The following is a 26,153-nucleotide window of genomic DNA, read 5'->3' as shown; positions in this document are numbered from 1 at the left end:
TTGTAAATGGATGTTTTGACACAGTTTTGTTTAACGCGGCCCCCGTTTACTTCAATTCATTAAGACTTTTCTGTTTTTTTATTCTCCGTTCACAGTGGAAGCATGAGAGAAAAACTAAGTTTTCTTCTAGAATTCAAGGTAACACAGGGTGAGGAATTGATATACAATGGTCATTTTGTGGGTGAAGTATTCCTTTAAATCTACGATCCACAGTGCATAGACTTATAATAACAGACTGTGACAAACAGGCGTTGCTGTAGAACTCAGTGACAACCAAAGAACATTTTTAGGAACGCTCGCTTTTAATCACAGATCTTGCAACACATTTTGATTCAATATATTCCTTCGTATATTCGTTTGCATAAAACTCTCAGTGCAAATACCTTATAAACAATAATTTATCTTCAAAATAATTCATTACATTGTCTTAAAATAAGAACAAATGCAGCATGTGTACAGTAAGTCAGTGGCGAGCGTAATGTACGTCACCATCTGTTAATGATGTTTGCCCTGGATAACTTCTCTACTCAGTAGTAAACTTCAGTCAGTGTGATGACTACAGTTCAGTTCTTCTACAACAGTGTGTGGTCAGTTAACCTGGACATCTGCACATTCAAATAATACAATTCATAGAAGAGGAAAAATATGTCCAAAAACTACCTGAGACTACCTGAAGAAAAAATATGAAAAGCTCAAATCAAACAAGAATCCACCTTCTGGTGCTCCCATACTGTTAGATATTCAGGTGTGTTTGATTCATTTTCCTTCAACCTGCCTTTGAAGAATTACTCTACATTCAAAACAATATCTAGTCTGATATTAGGGCTGCACGATTATGGACAAAATGATAATCACGATTCATTTTTATCAACATTGAGATCACGATTATTCATTGATTTTTAGCGACAAAATTTTGATTGCACTTTCACATTTAAATGAACGGCGCACTGCTTTCACTTCCATGCTGTGCTACATCCCTGTTAATGTACAAATCAGGCCTGCACCATGTCGGAAAATACTGAAATTGCAATATATGTTTTCCAGCTATATACTGTATATTGCGATATGAAATGATGCATCAACCTGGTGCACTTTGAGAGCTAAATTAAGAGGCTGGATATATAATTGTGTGTTCTCGTAAACACATTGGTTGTGTAGATATGAATGGTGACGACAGGCAAAAAAGTCACAGCCACAGAGCGTGGTAAACGAGACTAGCTTCAAGACGGGTCGGTGGGTTGTGGACATCGCCGCAGACGCAGGACGGTCCGCCCGGTTGAACGTCGCGACGAGAGCCACGTCCCTCCCTGCAGGAAGAGAGGGGCGCAGCGAGCATCGAGTCCACGGCCCCTGGAAGCGGCGAGGTTGCACGCATTTTAAAACGTTAATATTGCAGGCGATCGTGTTCATTTAATTGTGGGAAGTCAAAATCGTGCTTGCGAATAATATTTGATTAATTGTGCAGCCCTATCTGATATGATAATATTGACATCAGTATACTGAGTGGCTCTACACAGAAATAAACGTTGTGAGTGTCAGTTAGTCAGCTGAACTCTCCAGTGTAGCTACATTAAGGTTCAGTGTGTCACTGCAGCTCTGCAACAGGAGCAGAGATAAACTGGAACACCAGTATCCAGTATGAAGGTTTAGTTTTTACAAAATGGAAGTTTTATCTCAATTTATCAATTTATCTTTCCATGAATGTGAGAAATCATTAATTGCATACTTCACATTTCTGTCAGTTCCCTTTAAATGAAGAAGGCTTCCAGCTGGATCTATAACCGATAACCATTTCATCTGGTAGAGGGAGGAGGCTAATCCGGCAAGAACAGGCACCAAGACACAGAGAGCAGACGAGAGAAAGTTAGAGCTGCCGCCATTTTGGACTGAAAATGCTTATTATATTTAGAATATGTTATTGTTCAACACAGGCCATTTCAGTAGAATATGATAATAGAATAGAAGTCATTTAGTTGTACTTTTGTACAGCTCTTTCTAGGCGGAACGTTTTACTGGCGTCCCGTTGTCGCTTTCAGTCCAAAATGGCGGAAGCGTAGCTCTGCTGCTGGGTGCTGACGTTGCAATGGAACAAACTGACTTTCACTTCTTGGCGATATACGTTCTTTGCCTCTCCACAGCAAAAAAGTCTGTTGAATACTGGACGTAAATACCGGCTGAAATTCCACTATTGGAACAATATCAATAATTATGTTATCTCATTTATCAGCCATCAACACACTGTGCATCCCTAGTATCTATTCAAAAGTAAACATTTTACAGCAAAAAAAGGTTTCACAAGAACTTAACGTGTTCTGTTTGTCAGCTTTACATTCAGACACGGTTTCTTATGATTGATTATTGGAGTCATGTTACTGCTGCGTTTGTACACCCCAATAAACATACTGTATGTTAGCGAAGATCTTATTAAACATGCAGTAGACAGTATATTTTTGGCATCATTGGGCTAATATCCCATAATAACCTTTCAGCATATTGTAATTCAAGTGTTCTGAGAGAAAACTAGACTTCTGCTCCTCCTCATGGCTCTGTTTTCAGGCAAAATCTAGCCCCTGATGGGAGACTTTGACCAATCACATGTCATTTCAGAGAGAGAGCGTTCCTATTGGCTGTTCATTCAACGGAGGCAGCTGTCAATCACTCACAAACTCCGATCAAACTTGGCAAACTAGGCAGCGCTGATCAAATATGAATCAATATTCTGTTACTGTAATGACTATTTCTCTCCTCAAATGCTGTCAGAAACATCTTGTAGTGTACTGATTAGCTGTAAAATTTGAAAGTTTGCTCCGGCTGGTGGGCGGTAATTGGTATTTCCTCAACTGATCTCAACATGGCATGATATTTATACCAGAAATAGGCATTACAGTAACAGAATATTAATTAATATTTGATCAGCGCTGCCTAGTTTGACCGTTTGATCAGAGTTCATGATTGATTGACAGCTGCTGAGAGACGGCAAGACACCAGCTCGGCTCTGATTGGTTGTTTTCCTCCGGTCTATGAAATCTTGCAGATATCATTAGGAGCAGCGGAGGACACAGAGGGACATAATTTTTTTTCAGATTACCTGTCTCATATACTACTGTCAGGATATAGTGACCATTTTATAAAAATAACTTTTTTGTTTAAATCATATTTGCTCCAACCTGCCTACTGCTGCTTAAAGTGAAACCCTCCACAAATAGACGTGTGAAGTTGTGTTTCCTGAGTGCTGGACCTCCTGGCCTCCTCTCTGCAGCCTCTGATTCAAACAGAAACTAACCATTTCCCCACAATGTCTTCATGTTCCTTTAAATCAACAACGTCACCACTCCTGTTCCAGACCTGACGGTCCTGAAGAATGGACCCAGCTTTGGATTTACTGACTCAACAACCATTTCTAGAAACCTGCTGAGCCACCATCACTACAGAGCAGTACCACAGCTGCTGCCCTCCCACCCCCCTCTAAAAGCACAGATCCACTGCAGAATCCAATCCAAACATCCAATAGCATGAAATGAGTCCCGCATATGTAAGCATTAAAGAAAGAAAAACAGCAGGCTCCGACTCTGACCATCCGCTCTCATTACTTCTGGATGTAGATGATGATGATGCACAGAGTTCCCACCAGTCCCAGGGCCTGGATACCCAGGAACCAGAGCAGCAGCCAGAAGAACACAATCACTACTGGTTCCACTATCTTGTCCCCAAAGTACATCTGGCTGAAGCCCATCGCCCGCAGACACTTGTTGAGCATCCCGAACAGCGTCCCCATCCGCTCGCAGTCGTCCAGCTGAGGCTCTCTGGTGGTGGGGTCGTTCTCCTGAAGCCATCTGGTGCTGGGGTCACTGGGAGGTCCGGGTCGGGTCCGGCTGCCATCAACCTGTGGAGGAAAAGGTCAGGACCGGTTATGAACACATATCCCACGCAATCACTTGGTAGTAAAATCCATATCAGTAATGAACAGCTGTCTAAACTGTTCATATTCCTCATTCAATAGTAATTGGGTTTCGTTTTAACCTGTAACCTTTTAGACCAGATTTTTTCTCACTCACAAAGGTTGTTCCCACTCTGACCCTTCTCTCATGTAGCATTGAAATAAAACAAAAGGAGGCTTGCAGGCATTTTTAATAGGACATGTGAGACTGTTGTTTCTCTTTAAAGGCGTAATGTGTAAGATCGGGCCAGAATTTTTGTTTAAAACTTTCAAAAACTGAACGGAGGCAGCTGTCAATCGCTCGCAAAATCCAATCAAATCGATCAAACTAGGCAGCGCTGATCAAATGTGAATTAATATTCTGTTACTGTAATGCCCATTTCTCTTGTAAAATGTTAATAACCTTGTGACAACGCCGGCGTTACAGACAGACATTTTACAAGAAAAGATGATGCTCAATATGTGTAGAGTGCTTGAGCCGAATTCACACCAGAGAAGCGGCGAAGTGTGAAGAGCTGCCCTGCAATGTCAGGAGAAAAAAGCTGTGAAGTGTGGCCAAACTAGAAGTTGGGAAAAGTTTAACTTTCCCTCCCCTTCAGGGTGATGAGAGACCCCTCCGCTTGCAGCATCGCCCTGTCGGGGATTCTTTCACAACAATGACCGGCTCGCTGTACATTATCCCTTACATAAAGATCAAACTGCAGACAACTACGCCAAAAACACTTGATCAATACATCCCTGGTTAGATAGTTAAATACAACCCCCCCCCCCCCCCCCCACTGTCTCAAACATTCAGTTCAAATCTACTATTACCAGTTATCATCTCTTCATACAACTATCATGACCTCCCACATCTAGTAACGGAAAGCGTGACACAGTTCCTAGCTGTTAATCTAACTGGAAGCTGAAAGTACAAGTTAACAGTAATTACAGTGACTTCCACATTATAACATTAGACAATTCCCAGAATGCATTGTAAAAAGCAGTGTGGTCATTTCCTCACTAAGTGCACTGACTAGAAGTGACATCACTACACTTCAGATTTAGGTGTGCCAGTTAGCGAGCTAGCGTAGGCCATATACTGACCTTTGTTATTGATTGATCATTACCTTATCTAACCCATTATTCAGTTTATTAACAGCATTTAGCCTCCGTGAAATGTGAATGACATCGTCATCGTGACATCTTTGTTATTGTGGACAGACTTGTTGATGTTGATGATGATGCAATCTTCTGAGCTGTGTTATCACTGCCCCGTCTGTGTATAATGTAACTGAAGCAGTAATGCTGTGGCAGCCTGTAATCCCATTTCACTATATAATGATAGAACATCGTGAGACACGCCCCATCATGTCTGCCATGGTTCACACTACAGTTGCTCTAAAGGCTGATTCATAGTCAAGTCAGGCGTTGTGGTAAAAACACCAGTCCTCCCATTCATTTGAATGTGGGTAGTGTGTTTATGCTGTGGTGGGGACCACAGGGGAAGCAGCAGCCCTGTGGTGAAAGGTTGAAGCCGATTCAACTTCAGATCGAGGTCACGCTGCGGTGGCCAATCGCGTAACCAGCGATCAGGCTGGAAGACGCCCACAGGAAGAAGAACCTTGTAGCGTTCCACTGTTTACTCTGGATTCAGCTGTTAGTTCATTTGACTACTTTTAGGACATCATGATTTAAATGAGGGATATTTAAGTGTTCCTACTGGGAAGTTGATTTACCTAAAGAAAAAAAAATCAACCTCTGATTTACAGACGTCTCTTTATACATCCGTGGCCATGGACTCATTGGCGTTTTCAGTCCAAAATGGCGGCAGCGCTACTCAAAAAAGCACCAGAGTTCCGCCTCTTTGCTTCTCTACTCTTTGTGGCCGCCCTGATGACCTTTCATGAGCTGTACAACCCTGCCACGAGGGAGCACATAGACGTTAATTGTCGTGCAGGGTTTAAGTTCACAACATGATGTCACAGAAATGGGCCATTTAAGTGACACTCCCACGTAACATCCCTGCCCTAATCGCAGCAATGTCTGATTTGATGTGAATGCAGCCTTATACATTTCACCTGCTGACTTTCTGAACTGCTCACTAGCATAAGGGAAATTACCACAGGCAGGAAAAAAACGTACTACTAGAAAGCAGCACAACTCAGGCTACACCCTGATAAGTGAATCTTACAGACAACAGTGAAATGACAAGTCATAAACTAAAACTTGGAACCTTCATTCCAGGAAGGCGTTACCACTGTGAACTATAATAAGCACTGGACATACATCAAAGACAGTGACACTCATATAAATCAATTGTGTGTGTTAAAAAAGGTGTTTTTACTTGTTAGACTGAAGGATGTTTGTACTCTTGCAAATAATAATAATGCTGAATCCTAACAACTAGCAAAATGGTTGTACAATAACAAACCTGGGATCTATAAGGAGATAATAATTATCCAATAATTCCACCAAAAACAGTCAGTTTACTTTTGAATTAATAGGCTAACACGTACCAAGGCCTCACTGTTGTTTGGTGTTAGCAGTCTGAACTCCCATTGTGTTTACATTGTGGACATAGTAACGTTCAAATAGTAGTTAGAGCCCTACTACTGTAGCTGGGCTGGGGGGGCTATTACAGTTTTTCTCAATTGTTTACACACAAATACTGGTACTTGACACACAATGACCACAACATGTAACTCATGCACCAACCCCCTGAACCAATTCTGCTAAACTACAAGCACAATTCCTGCTTTACACTCAAATTGCAGTTCTAAAACACACTTTTTTTCAAAACACTACACACAATTCTCTGCATTTGGCCCAATTTTCATGAAGAAAATCTCGTTTTCACAAGGAACACACTGTCATTCAAAATTCTAAAGTCAATTGCCCTACTATGCACACTGACTCATCACATGGGCAAACACCTGTCACACAGTGTTACAATTAGCAATCAGAGCTTTAGCATAAAAGGGCAACAGGTGAGCTCTTCTGTTTTGGAGCAATGGATGCCAACATTGGAAACAGAGGCAGAGCCAGAGCCAGAGGTGAGAGTAAGAGGAGGAGGACAGGGAGGACGAGGACGAGGACGAGGACGAGGACGAGGACGAGGGGGAGGACGAGGAAGGCCAAGGACCGTAATCTCTGATGAGATCCGAGCCACTTTGGTTGACCATGTGGTCAACCATGGTCTAACAATGAGGGAGGCTGGGCAAAGAGTACAGCCAAATTTGAGCAGGTACACTGTAGCATCCATCATCCGGACTTTCCGAAATGAGAATAGGTAAGACATCTACTCTCACTAGAAAATTGCAGTACTGCATATCAATACAGTACTCAATGAGTACAGTAGTACAGTATTGCCTGTGGACTGTTCTGTAGGACTGTAAAAATAAAGTATGTTTCAAGTATTTGGGAAATGTATTCCTACACAGTATTTACAGTATTTTACTATTTGTATTGCAGAACTGAAAGATTACCAACACAAGGTGGTCGGGAACGTCTTCTGTCTCCTGAACAGGAAACTGAAATCATGAACATGGTCCTAGAAAATAACGCCATAACATTACGGCAAATACAAAGAAAAATAATAGAAACAATGAGATATTTCAAAATATTGATAGGGTAAGCTTATCAACACTGGACCGTGTCTTGCGCAGAAATAATCTGAGGATGAAGCAGGTCAACAGGGTGCCATTTGAACGCAATTCAGAAAGAGTCAAAGAATTGCGATATAACTATGTGCAAGTAAGTCCTATACAATCCCACAATTGATGCATACTCTCAACACTGCATAAATTATACATATTTCTGTATTGTAATCATAATGATTGTGCTTCACAATAGTGACCACTCCATGTCTGTTTCAGAGAGTCCTTGAGCTAGAGGTGGCTGTAGTGGAGCACCAGTTCATCTTCATTGATGAGGTTGGATTCAACCTCACAAAAAGACGAACGAGGGGAAGGAATATCATCGGCCAGCGTGCCATTGTTGAAGTCCCTGGCCAGCGCGGAGGGAACATCACAATGTGTGCAGCGATTACCCACCATGGCGTCATCCATCACCATGCTACCCTTGGCCCCTACAACACTGCCCATCTGATCAGATTCCTGGACACCCTACACAACACACTCATTCCGCCAGATCAGATAGACGGCCCAGAGCAGCTCAGGTACGTTGTCATTTGGGACAACGTAAGTTTCCACCGGGCTGCTCTGGTTCGTAACTGGTTCACTGCCCACCCACGCTTTTTAGTTGTTTATCTCCCTCCATATTCTCCATTCCTCAATCCTATTGAGGAATTCTTTTCTGCCTGGAGATGGAAAGTGTATGACCGAAATCCACAAACGCGTATACCCCTTCTCCAAGTTATGGAAGACGCATGTGGAGATATAGCAGTTGATGCTTTTCATGGCTGGATTCGACATGCTAAGCGATATTTCCCCCGCTGCTTGGCCAGGGAAAACATTGCTTGTGATGTGGATGAGGTGCTGTGGCCAGACCGAAACAGAAGAGAGGATGCAGCATAGTTTTTTTTTTCGGTTTTTTTTACTGTAACTGTATACAGTAAATTCTTCTGTTGTTTTGTATGTAGACCACTGTATGTGCAACTTTGTGTTGGTTGGGATGTACACTGTGTACATTGTTTTTGTGGGGAAAATAAAATATATTTGTTACCGTGTATTTGTGTATTCTGAGTATAAAAACAATATTCTAAAATATTTTACAACACACTTATGTAAGTACTGTCTGTAGTAAGTGTAACACTGAACAAAAAAAAGGCCTAAGTCATTATGATGAATGGAGAAGAAGTGTTTTCCATTCATCATAGTGTTTTACATTGAGCACATCAGTGTTCAACTGGTTCTTATAAATGTCTATTCATATGATGGTTTGTGTGTGTCATTTGAAAACAAAATACCATTTTGAGAAGAAATTACATTGTTTTGAATGTAAAGTTTAATTTTGCAGGAGAATTGAGGGGTTTTGCCCATTGTGTGTGTGTTTTTTTGATTTGTGTATAGAGTTCTGAGAGTATGAGGCATGCTTTCAGAAAATGTGTGTAAACAATCGAGAAAAACTGTAATAGTGTCAGTCCAACATGAACAAACTCTATTTGATAATACATTGTGATACAATAGGCTATCTCCCACTTTATTAAACAGACAAAGTATTACTGAACTCAAGATAAGGCCGGATCCTGGCACATTATGTTCTTTCTTGTGAGGAGAAAATGCCACCAAACTACATTGAAAAAGCGTTTAATTTAACGTAAAGACACACAGTGAGACATGGGTTGAAAAGCTTAAGAGAAGCTACCCTCCACTTCGCTGTGTATAAACTAACCTACTGTATTATTACTCATATATATCCCGACTTGGATTACTGAACCTGTTCTTTCGTAATATTCACAAGTCGTGTTTCTATCAGGTTTGTATCGCTTGCCTTTGAAGCGAAAGCTCTAAGTGTCAGATTATTAACAGGAGTTTGGTTCAGCCGCTGGCTTGTTTACATAAGATAACTGCTAACTGACAGCGGTTCAACCTGAGGTCACAGGAAGTTAAACCTCCACTAACTAGTTTCTGTTACTAGACTATAACCTCGCAGAGCTCAGCTCAGACTCCGTACAACCACTCCCGAGTATCGGTCCATGGATGTCCGGTGTCTGGGCGACACTAATACCCGGCTACAGCTAGCTCGTTAGTGTACTTTATGTTTACCCGGTGTTGTCGGTGTGGCTGCTGGTGTAGTGCGGGCTGCTGCCGGGCACCGGGGACATGTTGAGGAGGAGTAATCCAGCGTCTCTGGGTCTCTGACGGCAGCTCCTCAAACTCCCGTCGGCGGAAAACATACCGGTCACTAGCTGGTGGCGGTACAGTGGACATTTTTACAGCTGGTCCACCGACAAGAACTTTCAGGAATCAAAACATGCGAGTAGAGCTGAGTGGAGGAGGAGGAGTGACTGAGAGCACACCATCCCAATGTCCGCCCTCAGAGGCGCGCCGCGCGTTCACGATAGAGCTCAACTTCATCCAATAGCAAAGCAGCAGCTCTGCATACGTCACCAAGCGCCACCTACAGGCCGGGAGAGTAACTACAGCACTACTGCTGCTCTACTCAGAAAGCCTGTAATAATACTGGATGCATGGTTGGTAATACTGAGTGCATGGTGGGTAATACTGGGTGCATGGTTGGTAATACTGGGTGCATGGTGGGTAATGGTTGGTAATACTGGGTGCATGATGGGTAATACTGGTGCATGGTGGGTAATACTGGGTGCATGGTTGGTAATACTGGGTGCATGGCGGGTAATGGTTGGTAATACTGGGTGCATGATGGGTAATACTGGGTGCATGGTGGGTAATACTGGGTGCATGGTTGGTAATACTGGGTGCATGGTGGGTAATACTGGGTGCATGGTGGGTAATACTCGGTGCATGGTGGGTAATACTGGGTGCATGGTGGGTAATACTGGGTGGATGATGGGTAATACTGGGTGCATGGTGGGTAATACTCGGTGCATGGTTGGTAATACTGGGTGCATGATGGGTAATACTGGGTGCATGGTGGGTAATACTCGGTGCATGGTGGGTAATACTCGGTGCATGGTGGGTAATACTGGGTGCATGGTGGGTAATACTGGGTGCATGGTTGGTAATACTGGGTACATGGTGGGTAATGGTTGGTAATACTGGGTGCATGATGGGTAATACTGGTGCATGGTGGGTAATACTGGGTGCATGGTTGGTAATACTGGGTGCATGGCGGGTAATGGTTGGTAATACTGGGTGCATGATGGGTAATACTGGGTGCATGGTGGGTAATACTGGGTGCATGGTTGGTAATACTGGGTGCATGGTGGGTAATACTGGGTGCATGGTGGGTAATACTCGGTGCATGGTGGGTAATACTGGGTGCATGGTGGGTAATACTGGGTGGATGATGGGTAATACTGGGTGCATGGTGGGTAATACTCGGTGCATGGTTGGTAATACTGGGTGCATGATGGGTAATACTGGGTGCATGGTGGGTAATACTCGGTGCATGGTGGGTAATACTCGGTGCATGGTGGGTAATACTGGGTGCATGGTGGGTAATACTGGGTGCATGGTTGGTAATACTGGGTGCATGGTGGGTAATACTGGGTGCATGGTGGGTAATACTCGGTGCATGGTGGGTAATACTGGGTGCATGGTGGGTAATACTGGGTGGATGATGGGTAATACTGGGTGCATGGTGGGTAATACTCGGTGCATGGTTGGTAATACTGGGTGCATGATGGGTAATACTGGGTGCATGGTGGGTAATACTCGGTGCATGGCTGGTAATACTGGGTGCATGTTGGGTACTACTGGGTGCATGGTGGGTAATACTTTAGTGAACCATTTTTTTCCACTCGAGAATTGATAAAAATGATCAATAATCCCTCCAAAATACCACATTAAGACACCAAGACCTTGAGGGACACCATAGAGGTGCACCAAGGCATGCTGTGATTTGGTATCAAACACTTTTGAAATATTCAAACACAACATTTTAGAATAGGCGAAAATAACACATTTATATATTGCATTCAAAAACTGAATGTGATTATCATAAAGTCTGTAAAGGGGAGACTCGTGGGTACCCATAGAACCCATTTTCTTTCACATATCTTGAGGTCAGAGGTCAAGGGACCCCTTTGAAAATGTCCGTGCCAGTTTTTCAAGCTAGTATGACATGGTTGGTTGGTTGGTTTCTAGTTTCATATGATATCTGTAGCTTCACTAGCTCTAGCTGTAAAACTAAACCTGCTACAGCCTCTGAAAGACAGTAAAGTCGGTCGGGACCAGGGTCTCAGAGGGTTAAACAGAGTAGCCTAACCAGGAACAGGGGGCGCAAATTAGCCTTGGCTTCTAATCCTATATGCAACACATCTGTAAAAAAATGTTTTGCATTAAACTACTCAACAATAAAACATTGTCCTTACAGATTAATGTGGCAGTAATAATAATTAATTGATATATAAAATGCTGTAAAACTCAAAGGGGCTATTTTTCTTCATAATGAGTACTTTTGCTTTTGGTAAATGTTGTTCATAATACATACTTTTACTTATAGGTAAAAGCAGGATGTCTATTTGTCTTAGACTGTTGTGTGATGTTTAATGGTCAATATGAAATACTCCACAGGGTGGGGTGGTGGGATCAAGTTGTCCTCAAGTCCAAAAAAAGGCTGGGGCTTCTCCTGATGTTGTGATTTGTTATACTGACAGTGATGCGTGGGATTACATGCCGCTTGTAAACACTGTAATCCCAGCTAATCTGGGATTCAGTTTCACTCTGCACCATGGACACAAACTCAGACTGGAGAGGACTGGGAATATGGAGCTACAAAGTGCCCGTCTGAGTATGCGGTTTGTCTGATGAAGGATGTATCTGCTGGTCCTGGTTCACATCTTGCAGTCATCTCTGTTGGCGGTCCAGTCCTGTCCATTTTTATGTGCCTGCACGTATGGGAACAGTGGAGTAGCAGAGCTCAGGTTGAGTGAAGCTGATGTCATTCTCATCTCTCTGCGTATTTGTGTGTGGTTACTCATTACAGCATATTCTATTTGAATAATTATCATGTTATTGAAGCTCTATGGAACCAATACAGTAGTGCTAATGCAACAAATGTTATATTTGGTGATGTCATCATGTGACAAATTTTGTTATCAGTAAATATTTAGTCACTGAATGGTATCTCATATTGCAAAAGAAAGGTGTAATCATATGACCCTTTGTACGTGTGTTTGTGATGCCGACCGAATGACGCTTACTTTGTGTTCATTCTGTTGCCCTATTGATTGAGTTAATTTATTCTGTGGGACCACCGCATTCCCTAGACAGTGTCTTTAGCCCACTAACGTTAGCTAAGCAGTTTTAACTTAGCTGATGTTACTTGTTTCAACACAGGCTAACGTTAGGCAGCTGTGAACTGCTCGTTTTCTTCCCGAACTCCTATCGTTGTCGAAAGTAATGTTACATAGAAAGTAATGGTGAACGTAGAAAATTGTATTGTATTGTGTACAGAGAAACTTTAAAGGCACCCTGTGGATTTTTTATGCCGAGTGCTGTTGGTGGTAGTAATTTCAATTAAATTACATTAAAATGCATTTGTATAGCACCATATCATACAACAGCAGTTCAAAGTGCTTTACATAAAAACAAAATAAAATAGCAGAAAAGTGCAAATAAAAAGAGCCAACTATGTATACATGCACATAAAAATACATACAGTATACAGACACACATACTGTACAAATGTGTTCATTTAAGAAAGTGTTCGAGTGAAAAGGAAGGTCTTTAGTTTGGTTTTAAAAGAACACAGTGTTGGATCAAGTCTAAGATCAGCAGGTAATAATACTGAATGCCATCTCAGTGGATTTTGAAAGTGCTCTGGGCACATGCAGGAAATTGCCACCATGTGACCGGATAGATCTGCTGGGGTTAGAAACTGAAAGCATGTCTGAGATGTAGGCCTGTACTGTGGAGCCAGACCATACTTTTACAGCATCTAATTATAATCAATTTACTTGACTTGACCAATAAATTGACTTATTAAAAAGTAATTGAAATTATGCATTATAAAACTCCAAGTTAACAAATTAAAAATGAATAATTGGATTTGAAAAAGGTGAACTGTAACTTTTTTAATGAATGAATTAATCTGATCCACTGCTGGAGCTCTTTTTTTATTACCGCTCTGTGGCACAGAAGTGGCACACTCCAGGCTCACTATGAAAGGAGGAATATGGCAATAACATAGGAGAAGATGAAGGCTGGGAGCTGATGTAAAAGATGCAGGTTTTTAAAATCACACAAAGGCTTTAGGAAACCAATTTTCCAGTTAGAAATACATTCAGCATGTTTGTAAGGCCTTAATGCATACACTTTGGTAAGAAATGTAACTATAAATATGACAGATATGTGTTTATTTATAATGAAATATCCTCATGGTAACTATAATTATCATAAATAACTGATGAAAAGCATCAGACAGGCAAAATGGTGTTTGAGTATTTACACTGATGGTATTTTTCATGATTTGATCACCTGACATTGCAGGTTGGTGCAGTGCAGTGACCCTGGAATCTCAGCTGTTCCCATTAATGTCCCAGCTGATACAGTCAAACTGCGTCTAGAGAAGACCTTGATCTCCAGGGTGCCCCGGGCAGCCTTCTACAACCTGTCGGAGCTGCGTTTTCTGTGGCTGACCTACAACACCATCACCTCCATCCACCCCAGCAGCTTCGTCAACCTGAGGGCCCTGCGAGAGCTGCGTCTGGATGGAAACCTCCTGACATCCTTCCCCTGGGAGGGGCTCAGGGACATGCCCCGCCTCCAGACTCTGGGTCTCCATAACAACCGTCTGTCCAGCCTTCCTGCCCACGCTGCTCTCTTTCTTCCCAACATCACCTACCTCGACCTGTCCAGCAACAGGTGTGTCCAGATACCACAGAACCATGTAGCCTACTGATGTAGAGAGCTACAGAGCTGTCAGTATGTTCAACTTTTCTCTCCTCTCCTCTCCTCTCCTCTCCTCTCCTCTCCTCTCCTCTCCTCTCCTCTCCTCTCCTCTCCTGTCCTCTCCTCTCCTCTCCTCAACCGTCCTCTCCTCTCCTCTCCTCTCTTCTCCTCTCCTCTCCTCTCCTCTCCTCTCCTCTCCTCTCCTCTCCTCTCCTCTCCTCTCCTCTCCTCTCCTCTCCTCCCCTCCTCTCCCCTCTCTTCTCATCTCTTCTCTCCTCTCCTCTCCTCTCCTGTCCTCTCCTCTCCTCTCCTTAACCGTCCTCTCCTCTCCTCTCCTCTCCTCTCCTCTCCTCTCCTCTCCTCTCCTCTCCTCTCCTCTCCTCTCCTCCCCTCCTCTCCCCTCTCTTCTCATCTCTTCTCCTCTCCTCTCCTCTCCCGTCCTCTCCTCTCCTCTTCTCTCCTCTCCTCCCCTCTCCTGTCCTCTCCTCTCCTCTCCTCAACCGTCCTCTCCTCTCCTCTCCTCTCCTCTCCTCTCCTCTCCTCTCCTCTCCTCAGGTTGACTTTATTACCTGCTGAGCTACTGGACCTTTGGTTTCCTCTCCCAGGAAAACAGGAAGGAGCAGTACAAAGAAAGATTTTGGGTATAGTATGTTTTGGAGCAATACAAATACTTTATATTCTAATGCTGTCTAAAGCAGCTACACTTGATTTAGACATGAAGACGCCCAGTGTGTAAATATATTTCAGATAAATAGAGCTTTACTCTATGAAGGGTGGAGGTAACAAAAATTAACTAATTAAAAATGGTGGTGATGAAAATGCATGTGAATTGAAAATGGAGTCGTAAAAATGGATGTGAAATGAAAAATGGAGTTTGTTTACAGTTAATTTACAGCTGATATGACTAAAACAGTCGGGATATGATGAAAACAGCCATGTTTCATTATTTTCACCGTCTTACATTCATCATTCACAACACGAAATTATCGTTTATCATTTAAAGGAATGTGATGAAAATGCGTACGAATTAATAATGGAATTGAAAAATAGAACGATAAATTGTCAATTGAGTTGATAAACTTCATTGACATTTTATTTGAAAGTGTTGCTCTGATAATCAGTTGTTCATCATTCACAACACCCAACTGACATTTATCGTTTACTGAACACAATTTTTGTTACTTCGAAAACCATGCCCACTGACTACAGTGCACGAAGTCGAGAGTAGTGCTGTTCGCTAAGTTGGCAGAAGTAACAAATATTGTGTACTGTAAAAGTTATGTCATTCTAGCCAAACAGCTACCGTGGTGCTAACGTAGCATCTAGGTGGCTCATGCTAGCAAGCTGCGGCTGTGCTCGGCTCATGATTGGCTCTGGCGGGTGTTTGGGCGGGACCTCGATACCGCGACTCCAGCCCCCCGATCACTACTGAGCAGAGTCTGGCTCCAAATGATGTCAAAATCTCAAGATGGCAGCTCTCGTAACCGGGATATTGTGGCTTCACTTTTATGCAGTCACATCCAATCAACATTGCAGGAAGTATTAAATAAACTACATATTGACAATAAACGGATGAAAAACAAAGTGAAACCTCTTTCCTGCCACCGATATTATAGTATACACCTATATATATATATTTCAGGGTGATGCTGCAGCCTCCTCAGCACCCCTACTTCCCATAAGTGTAAAATATGGTGCTTCAAATGGGGTCGTGTTTACCGCGTTTACATGAAGAGTCCATATGAACGCCCCCCTCATGTCGTATTCACGACCTCGTAAGTGGAAAGTTTCTGAAAGCTCAGAGTTCACGAGTTGTGACGAGTTTGTTGATGTTGTCAGAAATGGCGGAGGTCATGGAAGTTCATTTTTCGGTGCATAATAAGTTAATATATTGTAAATGTAGTCGTGTGCTGTAATTCTTCGTAATTAAAGTAAATATGTGTGAGGAAAATGTTGATATTCCCAACAGCCTCATCTTTCTCCTCTGTCATTATCTCTCTGCATTTACTGCATTATGTTACCCATTTGCTAGCTTGCTAAATTGTTAGCCTCTGTGGCTTCTAGACGCCGACAGTAAAAGTTAATATCGCCGTTGCTTAGCAGCGGTGTTCTCAGGACTTAAGCACTTTAACGCCAAACATATTGTGTACACGACTTCCCATGTTGTAAATACAAGCTCATGAATTTAATTTGAAGACACCAATACATGAGCGGGAATTTCATACCTTTCTTTAGGCTCTGATATATCCAATATGCTATATAATACTGGGGCGATAGTAGCTCAGTCCGTAGAGACTTGGCTTGGGAACCGGAGGGTCCGCAGGGACCTAGTACGGACCAAGTACGGACTGCCAACTGGCAGCTGGAGAGGTGCCCGTTCACCTCCTGGGCACTGCCGTGGTGCTCTTGAGCAAAGCACCGGACCCCAAAACTGCTCTATGTGCTATATAGTAGCTACCTGCTGCTCCTAATACTGCATTTTACATAGAAGTGTCTGAAAAGCAAACTGCCTCACACATGGATGTCAACAGACGACACTGTTACCAGATTTCATGGTGAGAATGTCTTTAGTAGAAAGTAGTTCCAAAGAACACCACTACTGAACAACAATACAATTATTGTGTACCCTTGTAAACCTGCCATTACACCAATGTTTTTCCATCAAATTTATGACACAAACAAGACAATTATGTAAAAAAGTCAAACTGTCCTGAATATCCAGGTCTCCATGACAACCCCTGGTTGTGTGACTGCCAGATCTCCATGGTGACGTCCTTGTCCATGTCCCTGGGGAGTCCTGTAGTTCTCATGGACCAGCTGCTGATATGTCGCAGGTCTCTGGGTCAGTCGGGGATGTTGCTGACCCAGGCTGAGCTGTCCCGCTGTATGAGGCCTTCAGTCCAGCCTGCAGCCACCAGAGTCATCTCTCCACTGGGCAGCAACGTCATCCTCCGCTGTGACGCCACCGGCTACCCAACACCGACCCTGACCTGGATCAAAACCTCAGCCTACGCTGGTAAGTAATCCAGGGCCACTATTAGGTGATGAAGAGATGTTACTAAGATGTGAGCATCAGTCAAGTCATGGTGTGATTTGGTTCTGTGTGCAGATTGTTGCCAACAAGACATCCTTGAGAACTTTGACCAGCTACCCAGGAATTTGGAGAGTTGTAAGTGGAGCTCTCTTGTCTCTTTTAAGATAATTTTTTAGAGCACACAGGGTTCCCACAGCAATGTGTTTATGGTCATAATCATGTTTAGAATATGAATCAAAACCAGTACTATTAAAACTTCACTTCAGCTATATCGGAAGAAAGAAAATAGTTCCTCCATGAAACTGCTCACAACAAGGTCTGTGGATTATCTTGAGTAACCGCAGGTCATGATTAAGGATGTAAAAATATCGATACTGGATTGGATATCGGTGACAATGGGGTTGATCTATTAAATTCAATTCTATGTTTTTTATACTATATACATTATAGACTGAAATTTGAATTCCTGTTTAAGTTTTGACCAATTAGTTGCAGACATCTCTACGGCCGATATCTCCAACTATTGGCAACTCACACCAAAACTATCTAGATTGATAAATAGCACTACAGGTAACAGGATAAATATGTATTTTGGATTTTAGGGTGAACTGTCCCTTTTAAACATAAAGCAGAAATATTCCTTTTAGTCAGCATCTATACTTGCAACACTGCGTCCATAGGAGATCATGCACTATGCCCGGTGGGAAAAGTGAAGACATAATACAACCAGTTGTTAGTTCTGGAGAGCTAGCTGTCAGTAATACATGAAATAAAGCAAAAATGTTTCTTCAGGTCTTGGGTTGGGTCTCAAATTGGGAGTACCACTTGGATTTAGTTAGGTCTGGTCTCAAATACTGCCTGTGTGAAACTCTAAGTGTAGGGAAAAGACTGGTTTAGTGTGCCAAGAGCTAAGATTGTGCAACTTTTCATTTTCCAGTTATGCAGGAATCTCCTCGAGTGGGAGTTCGCTGGTCGATAATCAGCCTGAACGGGTTATCATACAAGGATGCCGGTGAATATCGCTGCCAGGCACGGAACATGGCAGGAATATCTGAAGCACCGATTGAACTGAAGGTGGTGGGAGTCACGAGACTATCCCGTCTTCCAAAAAAGAAGTCCCAAAAGACTCCACCCAAATCATCATCAAAATACAGGAAGCCCAACCGGACTCCAGCTCCCACCAACATCCCTTCAGTGAAGGAGAATCAGATACTCCAAAACATTACACCACCTTCCATTAACAAGACCCAGACGGCTCCGAAAGTGGTCTACATAGACAAGTACATTAAACGGCGCAAAATGAACTTAACAGATGCAAAGACCACGACGTCCGTCAAGTCTACACCGGAGCCCCCAGAAAAATCTAGAGCTGCTCTCCTGTCAGAAACACTTGTATGAGATACACTGAAGCCGGTCTGGATCCGTTACTTGGTTGACTTCAACAAGGGGATGGGATAGCAAATGAAGCTTAACTGTTTGTGATCCTCTAGTTTTAGTGTTCCAGGCTTTTTGGGGGATCAAAAATAATGTTTGTTGATGAGCTGTCCTGTAAATGTAACTTGCTGGTAAAAATAAAATGTGTGACACAGGATGTCTGTGATGTCTATAGTTTTCTCAAAAGATGTTTTGAAACCTGGAGTTTGGGTTTACAGCAGAGGTCTCAATTTACTGGCCTGGGGTCCGATCCAGCCTGCAGGATAAGGCCCCCACAATTTGAGCTGCAATTTTTTTTCATTTAGACATTTATTTTCCACCCAGTCGCCAGAAAATAATGTTGGCTTTGTACATTTCTGGAAATCACGGATAAGTTGAATGTCAAAGTTTCTGAACCAAAAATAAGTCACACAAACGCACGATGCCACGTGGTTATCGTTGTGAAATGATTGGTTAGGTTTAGGCAACAAAACTACTCGGTTAAGGTTAGAAAAAATATCATGATTTGTGTTAAGATAATAACGTAACAAGGTAACATGACAACCATAGACTGTATATAAGAAGTGGATGAAGTCACCGTGACGTCACATGTTGGTTTGTGGACTGCTGTTTTGAAGCCTCGAGTTATGCATTTTAGCTGTCGCCATCTTGGTTTTTGGCCGTCGCCATCTTGTTTTTTTGCAACCAGAAGTGACACGAGAGGGAGGAGCTAAGTATAACTGAACGTTGAATAAGACGTTTTCAGGCAACCAAAAATGTTATAATTAACTTTGATGAAGTGAAAACACACTGTGAAAGGGTTAAAGTTGTAAGACGAAAACACGGACAACTCCCAGACCGGACAACGCCGTGGTAGCGACCTGTCAATCACAAGGTAGACACGCCCTAAAGCATCCCCTGCTTTATGGTCTATTTGACTTTTACTAAATGAACATCATGCTGTATTGAAGAAGACTTGAAACTATTGATTGAGACCATAAACTCATGTTTACAATGTTTACTGAGGTAATAAATCAAGTGAGAAGTAGGCTCATTTTCTCATAGACTTCTTTTAGCAACCAGAGGAGGCGCCCCCTGCTGGCTATTAAAAAGAAGTTTAAGGCTCTTCAGCATTGGCTTCACCTTTCAGACCCTGAGATGGGCTTTATCATATTAAACTGCTACTAAAGGACGACTGTCACTGTAAAAAATAAACTTATTTTGTAATAAAGATTTTATATTCATGCAAATTGTCCAATCTCTGCTACAATATTAATTATTGTTTTTTGTGTCACAGATCTCAAATCTGAGATCAAAAAAGATAATGATTGGTGTTTGATGGAGGAGGAGTCATAAGGACATTGATGATGAAGAGTTTCTAGTGAGAGTTAGATGGAGGTCTGTATACTTCCATACTGTAATCATCTGTACTGTACCCTGTAATAACACAATATAGGTATCCAGTAGTATAAATACACTGTACACTGCAGGTCGTAATCTAAAGTGTTCCCAATTTCATTTATATCAACATGTAATATGAGATTTACCTATACATATGAGTATTATATGCAACACTTGAATGAAAATCTGAAACACTAAATCATAATTTGCACCATATTTATTGCATTTAAAATGTCATACGGTCCGTCTCTTTCTTGATTTGTGAGCTCAGATGCAACGAGGTGCTGACAGCTTCCTGTTTGTGTGAGGAGCTTCCCAAACCCGCCAGCACAGAAGAAGAAGCAGATAAAGAACAGCGTCCTCTGTGCTGGTCGGGACGGGGCCGGTCCTCGTCAGTGAAGCGGCTGGTGGGGGTTTGGGTGGAGGGGCGGTGGAGGACTCATTAGGATGCTGAGAGTGGTGGTGTTGTGGTGCTGCTGGGTCTTCCTGGGAGGATTGGTTGGTTGACGTCCACTCTCAGCTGAGGAGGGCCAAAAACACAGAGGAATCCTGCTCTCTGAAACAAAAACACAAGTCATGAATACCTCTGAACTCAACTCATATTAGAAACAATGGAATCATATTCAAGAAGGCTCCTATAATGAAGAGAACCAGGGAGGGGATTACTTACTGAGCCCACTGAAAGAAAGACCTGTAGTCCTCCATCCTTCTCATCTGGTCCTGTAGTCCTCCATCCTCCTCATCTGGTCCTGTAGTCCTCCATCCTCCTCATCTGGTCCTGTAGTCCTCCATCCTTCTCATCTGGTCCTGTAGTCCTCCATCCTTCTCATCTGGTCCTGTAGTCCTCAATCTTTCTCATCTGGTCCTGTAGTCCTCCATCCTTCTCATCTGGTCCTGTAGTCCTCCATCCTTCTCATCTGGTCGTGTAGTCCTCCATCTTTCTCATCTGGTCCTGTAGTCCTCCATCCTTCTCATCTGGTCCTGTAGTCCTCCATCTTTCTCATCTGGTCCTGTAGTCCTCCATCCTTCTTATCTGGTCCTTTAGTCCTCCATCCTTCTCATCTGGTCCTGTAGTCCTCCATCCTTCTCATCTGGTCCTGTAGTCCTCAATCTTTCTCATCTGGTCCTGTAGTCCTCCATCGTTCTCATCTGGTTGGTGCCTAATACCTGAGTAAAAGAGACTTGGAGACTTGTCTTAATGTTAGTAATTATTACCATAGCTCCGTCTGGTACAGCCACCTACACCTAACTTAAAAAACTAAAAGATAGAGAGTTAGTCAAATAAACAATTTTTCAATTACTGATAAGTGAGACTTTCAGGAGACTTGTGTTAATGCTGTCATTAAGTTTTGACTTACCTTTGTCTGGTATCTACTTTAAAAAGAAAAATACATCACAGAATAACAACCATTCATTGTTAACTTACCTCTGGTATCAGCATCTAGCATCAACAACTATGACTCAAAAGGAAATCCATATATAAAAGAGATATGAAAAAAAGCTGTGGATCAAGATGCAACCTATATGGTCAACCCCGCCAGATGCGTGGGAAGGCTGCCTGGGGCTTTATCAGTCCTGCCAGAGGCAAAGGTTGAACAATCCTGCAGCAAACAGCACTCAGTCTGAATCTGGGTCGCTGTCATCAGGAGATAACTACCAGTATCTCCTGAAGCTGTACCTGTAGTCCTCTTCTCTGCTCCGGTTAGTGGAGGAGACGAGGTCTGAAGTGGAGGATGCTGGCTCCTCATGGCTGTCCTCACACTGGCGCTGCCTCTTCACACCTACCTGCTCTGTGCAGTCCTCTTCCCTGCTCCTCTTCGTGGAGATGCTGAGGTCTGAAGTGGAGGATGCTGGCTCCTCATGGCTGTCCTAACACTGGCGCTGCCTCTTCACACCTACCTGCTCTGTGCAGTCCTCTTCCCTGCTCCTCTTCGTGGAGATGCTGAGGCCTGAAGTGGAGGGAGCGGACTCTTCTGACCTCTGACAGACTGAGGGTTGACCTTCTTCAGAGCGCTCCTCTTGCTGCGCAGGAAGAACACCAAAAGGGAAGCAGAAAGGAGCTCCAGCGGGAAGGCCAACAGGAGATGACTCTCGGTGTAAAACCTGCCAAAAGCTCGGAGGTGGGACCAGCTGGTTCATGGGGGAGACAGGTCTGATGATGACGTTGAAATCATCGTCTTCAGAGTCCTCTTCATGCTCGGACTTGGACTCATAACCAGAATCTTCGCTCGAGTCAGACCAGGCGTCTTCATCCTCCACCTCCATCATCATTTCCTCCTCCTCCTCATCGTCAGAGTGGCCAAATATCTGATAAATATCTCTCTCGATGACATAACGCTCATACTCACCATCACCAACAAAACCAAGCCTGACCTCACCGTCTTGTGCAGGACGCTCGACGATGGAGTTCACACCACCTGAGGGGCAAAAATTCAAAATAACATGAGACAATTTTGAATAAGTTAGCAATAATCGAAAAAGAGACGTAAATTAGAAATACGTCTGTCACGTTAACAACGTCGACTGCACTACACGTGTCCAGAAGCAACCAACACACATGAGACTGCACCTTTTAACAGTAATATCAAACACTGTGCAGCTCTGCCTCTGTTGGTTTGAACAGATGAGGGAATGAGATTCAATTAATGCTGCTTTCATGTGACACTTAATACAAACATTATCATTATTATAATTTGTTAATGTTGGGGGGAAAAATCACAATGATGCACATTTTGACGATATATATCAGGCTATAAGTATAATATAGTATAGTATAGTATAGTATAGTATAGTATAGTATAGTAGTCAAATATGTGGCAGTAGTTTGCATAATGAGGCAGAATTGCATAAAGAAAAGAATACAGAAATAAATACATTTTGGGAAATCAATGAGGGGTGAAATGCAAAGTGGAAATAATGCATAAATACATAAATAACTGAATAAATAAATAAATGCACACATTTAAATATAAAATAAATAAATACATAAATGGAAAAATCAATAAAAAATAATGCAAAAATTTAGAAAAATACTAAAATCTAAAAGTTATAAAATAAATACATGAATAAATAAAAGCGAAAAGTAAACAGTAGAGTAAATAAATAAGGGAATTAATAGAAGGATAAAAAAAATACAGAAACAAATTAAAACAGACAATTTATGTCACATTTTATCAATTAATCAATGGCTACATTTATTTTTAATATTATATCTGCTACATCTATTTATTTATTTATTTATATATCTAGTCATTTATATATATTTATTTTTTATTTTGGCAGGTTCCGTCCTCCATAAGGATGGTCTCACTATGATCTTTTACGCATCATGGCTCTCTCCACTTTTCTGATCTGGATTCAGATTCAGATTCCTACCGGAAAGCTTTCTTTAGACTAATAAAACACAAGCCCGGGAGCACCGGGGGCACCGGGACAACGGGGGGAAATGAGAGCTACATATTTATTTAGCAGCAGACAGTTGGAAGGACTTCAGTGTTTGTGTGGACTAAACGACCAGTGGTTATCAATAAACAGCGTGAATGTGTTTAATATGCATTGAACTCCATGCGTCATTACGCACAGTGAACCATGGCTACAGTACATGAATCCAACATGACCAGAGGAACCGCTTTACTTTATTATTGTCCCAGTTTAGGAGCTGCATATCACAGCGCGTGTTGTCATCCTGTACGCAGCACGCGCACATGCAGTCACATGCAGTTACGTAATAAATCTCTCTCTTGTGTCTCGAGAAAACAAACAGCACACTAACGACCAAAGCGCTTTTCAATGTGAAATGTTACCAATAAGTTGATTTAGATGTGATGAACTAATAGCAGCAGGTGTTTCTACAACAAGTTGAACTTCAACAATGAAATCAAACCATCTCAGGGTCGCATGCGCACAGAACAACGTGCCTGGTCTGATTACACCTGGACGTCATGACGTCACCTCCTACCTGTGACGTCGTTTCCATGGTGAGCAACTAAAATACATGTTGAGCATTTTATGAAATGTGGCCCAGTCGCCATCTTTCTTCAGTATTTTGATGTCAAGTTTGGAGGATTTGATGTCCTCAAACCAAAATAACAGTGTTTTCAAACCACTACACACATTGTCGCTCCACAGCTGGCCTGGGACATTTAACACATGCTGTCCATCAAATCATCATTTTACAGGAGAAATCGTCCACTGAGTGTCACTTTTCACCAAATCAGTGTTTTCCCAACAGGCCTGATAACATGGTGTGAACGGTTCACCTCTAAACTCAACAAGTTACACTGATTTCTACACAGAGGACTTTTACGGGTTTTAAGGGGATGAATCAATAAATAAAATGATCAAATAAATGTAAAAGTTGTTTAACCTGGCCTGTTGTTGTCTAACTCAGAGTTGACTCCCATCAGCTGCTGCTCCATCACTGGTCTGCTGAAGGACATCTTCAGGCTCCTCGGTTTCCCACAATGTAGTTGATTTATCCAAAAGTTTAGTTCTCCAACAAGATCCGCTTTCCAGTAGTTTCTCTCAGTGGTTTCAAACTCAAAGAGTTTTCTTTACAAAAGGTTTCCAACTCCAAAGTGTCAAAGTCCAAATGCAAAGATAGAAACCAGAACTCTCTGCAGCCCTTATATACCTGACCTGACTGCTGTTGCCATGGCATTTAATGACGCACGTGCGCGCGTGTGATTGAGACACCAAAGGAGACTTTTTTTTTTTTTTCCCCCATATTTTTCAAATTTATTTTCATTTTATTTATACTTGTATTTTTTGTGTTTTAAATCATTTTTCACTGATTTATTACCTTTTATCTGTCTTTCATTACAGTAGAGCTGTTATGTTAATGCAAACTGTTGTAAACCTTACTTTATACTCAGTGGCGGCTGGTGGAAAGTTTTCTAGGTCGGGCTGTGCCACATCCAATCAATTTCAGCAAACATCCCGGTATGATTTAATGTAAAAAAGGGAAGGTATCAAAAACACATTACTACTTAGCAGTTAAATAATCTTTATCAATAATTTATATTATTCCAACAAGAGCAGTAAAGAATGCTTAGAAAAACACAACAGTATAACATGTACTCAGTGGTGGAAAGTAACTAAGTACATTTATTTAAACACAATTTTGAGGTACTTGTACTTTACTTGAGTATTTCCATGTTCTGCTACTTTCTACTTGTACTCCACTCTCAGAGGGAAATATTGTACTGTTTACTCCACTACATTGATTTAATAACTTTAGTTACTTTACAGATTCAGATTATTAATACAAAATATAATCAACGAATAAATTATGTATTATTATAGATTAAACTACCCAGCAGTATAAAATGTCATTAAAATGAGCTCCACCTTTACCAGCTGCAACATTAAAGTGATGAACACATTAATGCATCAATAAGTATAATCCAATAATATACATTATTCTGCATAATGTGTACTTTTATGTTTGGTACTGAAGTAGGCGAGATTGAAGCAAATATGATTAAAAAGTTATTTTTATAAAACGGTCACTATATCCTGACAGCAGTACATGAAACAGGTAACCTGAAAAAAAAATCCTGTTCCTCCGGTGTCCTCCGGTGTCCTCCGGTGCTCCTAACGGCATCGGAGAGATTTCACTGCAGTCAGAGCTGATCTGAGGTCTGCTGTCCAGCTGCCGTCTATGAGAGCTAGCTGTCAATCACTCTGAACTCCGACCAAACGGTCAAACTAGGCAGCGCTGATCAAATATGAATCAATATTATGTTACGTCAATGCCTATTTCTCTCCTCAAATGTTTTCAGAATCATCTTTTAGTGCACGGTTTAGCTGTAAAATGATAAAGTTTGTGACGGAGCACCCATTGTGAAAACTGGTGAAGGAACGCCAAGTTCCGGTCACATGACCCGAG

The 26,153-nt window shown here is 42.1% G+C and overlaps 3 protein-coding genes across 3 annotated transcripts; 1 reads left to right on the top strand and 2 right to left on the bottom strand.

The window, feature by feature from the left end:
- Window positions 1-283: 283 nt before the first annotated feature.
- fam241a (family with sequence similarity 241 member A) lies at window positions 284-9,933 on the bottom strand. Its single transcript, XM_074661666.1, has 2 exons — window positions 9,646-9,933; window positions 284-3,883 (listed from the first exon to the last, which is right to left on the bottom strand). Exons 1-2 carry the CDS (start codon window positions 9,808-9,810, stop codon window positions 3,587-3,589), a joined length of 462 nt encoding a protein of 153 aa, XP_074517767.1. The 5' UTR covers window positions 9,811-9,933; the 3' UTR covers window positions 284-3,586.
- A 2,302-nt stretch (window positions 9,934-12,235) lies between these two features.
- Window positions 12,236-19,040, top strand: lrit3b (leucine-rich repeat, immunoglobulin-like and transmembrane domains 3b). The gene is made up of 6 exons (XM_074661749.1): window positions 12,236-12,446; window positions 14,014-14,413; window positions 14,840-15,056; window positions 17,138-17,431; window positions 17,525-17,584; window positions 18,387-19,040. Exons 1-6 carry the CDS (start codon window positions 12,337-12,339, stop codon window positions 18,845-18,847), a joined length of 1,542 nt encoding a protein of 513 aa, XP_074517850.1. The 5' UTR covers window positions 12,236-12,336; the 3' UTR covers window positions 18,848-19,040.
- A 1,424-nt stretch (window positions 19,041-20,464) lies between these two features.
- LOC141783726 (uncharacterized) lies at window positions 20,465-24,899 on the bottom strand. The gene is made up of 3 exons (XM_074661180.1): window positions 24,630-24,899; window positions 20,939-22,680; window positions 20,465-20,819 (listed from the first exon to the last, which is right to left on the bottom strand). Exons 1-2 carry the CDS (start codon window positions 24,700-24,702, stop codon window positions 22,133-22,135), a joined length of 621 nt encoding a protein of 206 aa, XP_074517281.1. The 5' UTR covers window positions 24,703-24,899; the 3' UTR covers window positions 20,465-20,819; window positions 20,939-22,132.
- Between the last annotated feature and the right edge of the window lie 1,254 nt (window positions 24,900-26,153).

Source organism: Sebastes fasciatus, chromosome 15 (genome assembly GCF_043250625.1).
Source record: "Sebastes fasciatus isolate fSebFas1 chromosome 15, fSebFas1.pri, whole genome shotgun sequence".
NCBI classification, from domain to species: Eukaryota; Metazoa; Chordata; class Actinopteri; order Perciformes; family Sebastidae; genus Sebastes; species Sebastes fasciatus.
The sequence above is the reverse complement of the archived record's forward strand: the minus strand, read 5'-3'. Positions and strand labels throughout refer to the sequence as shown.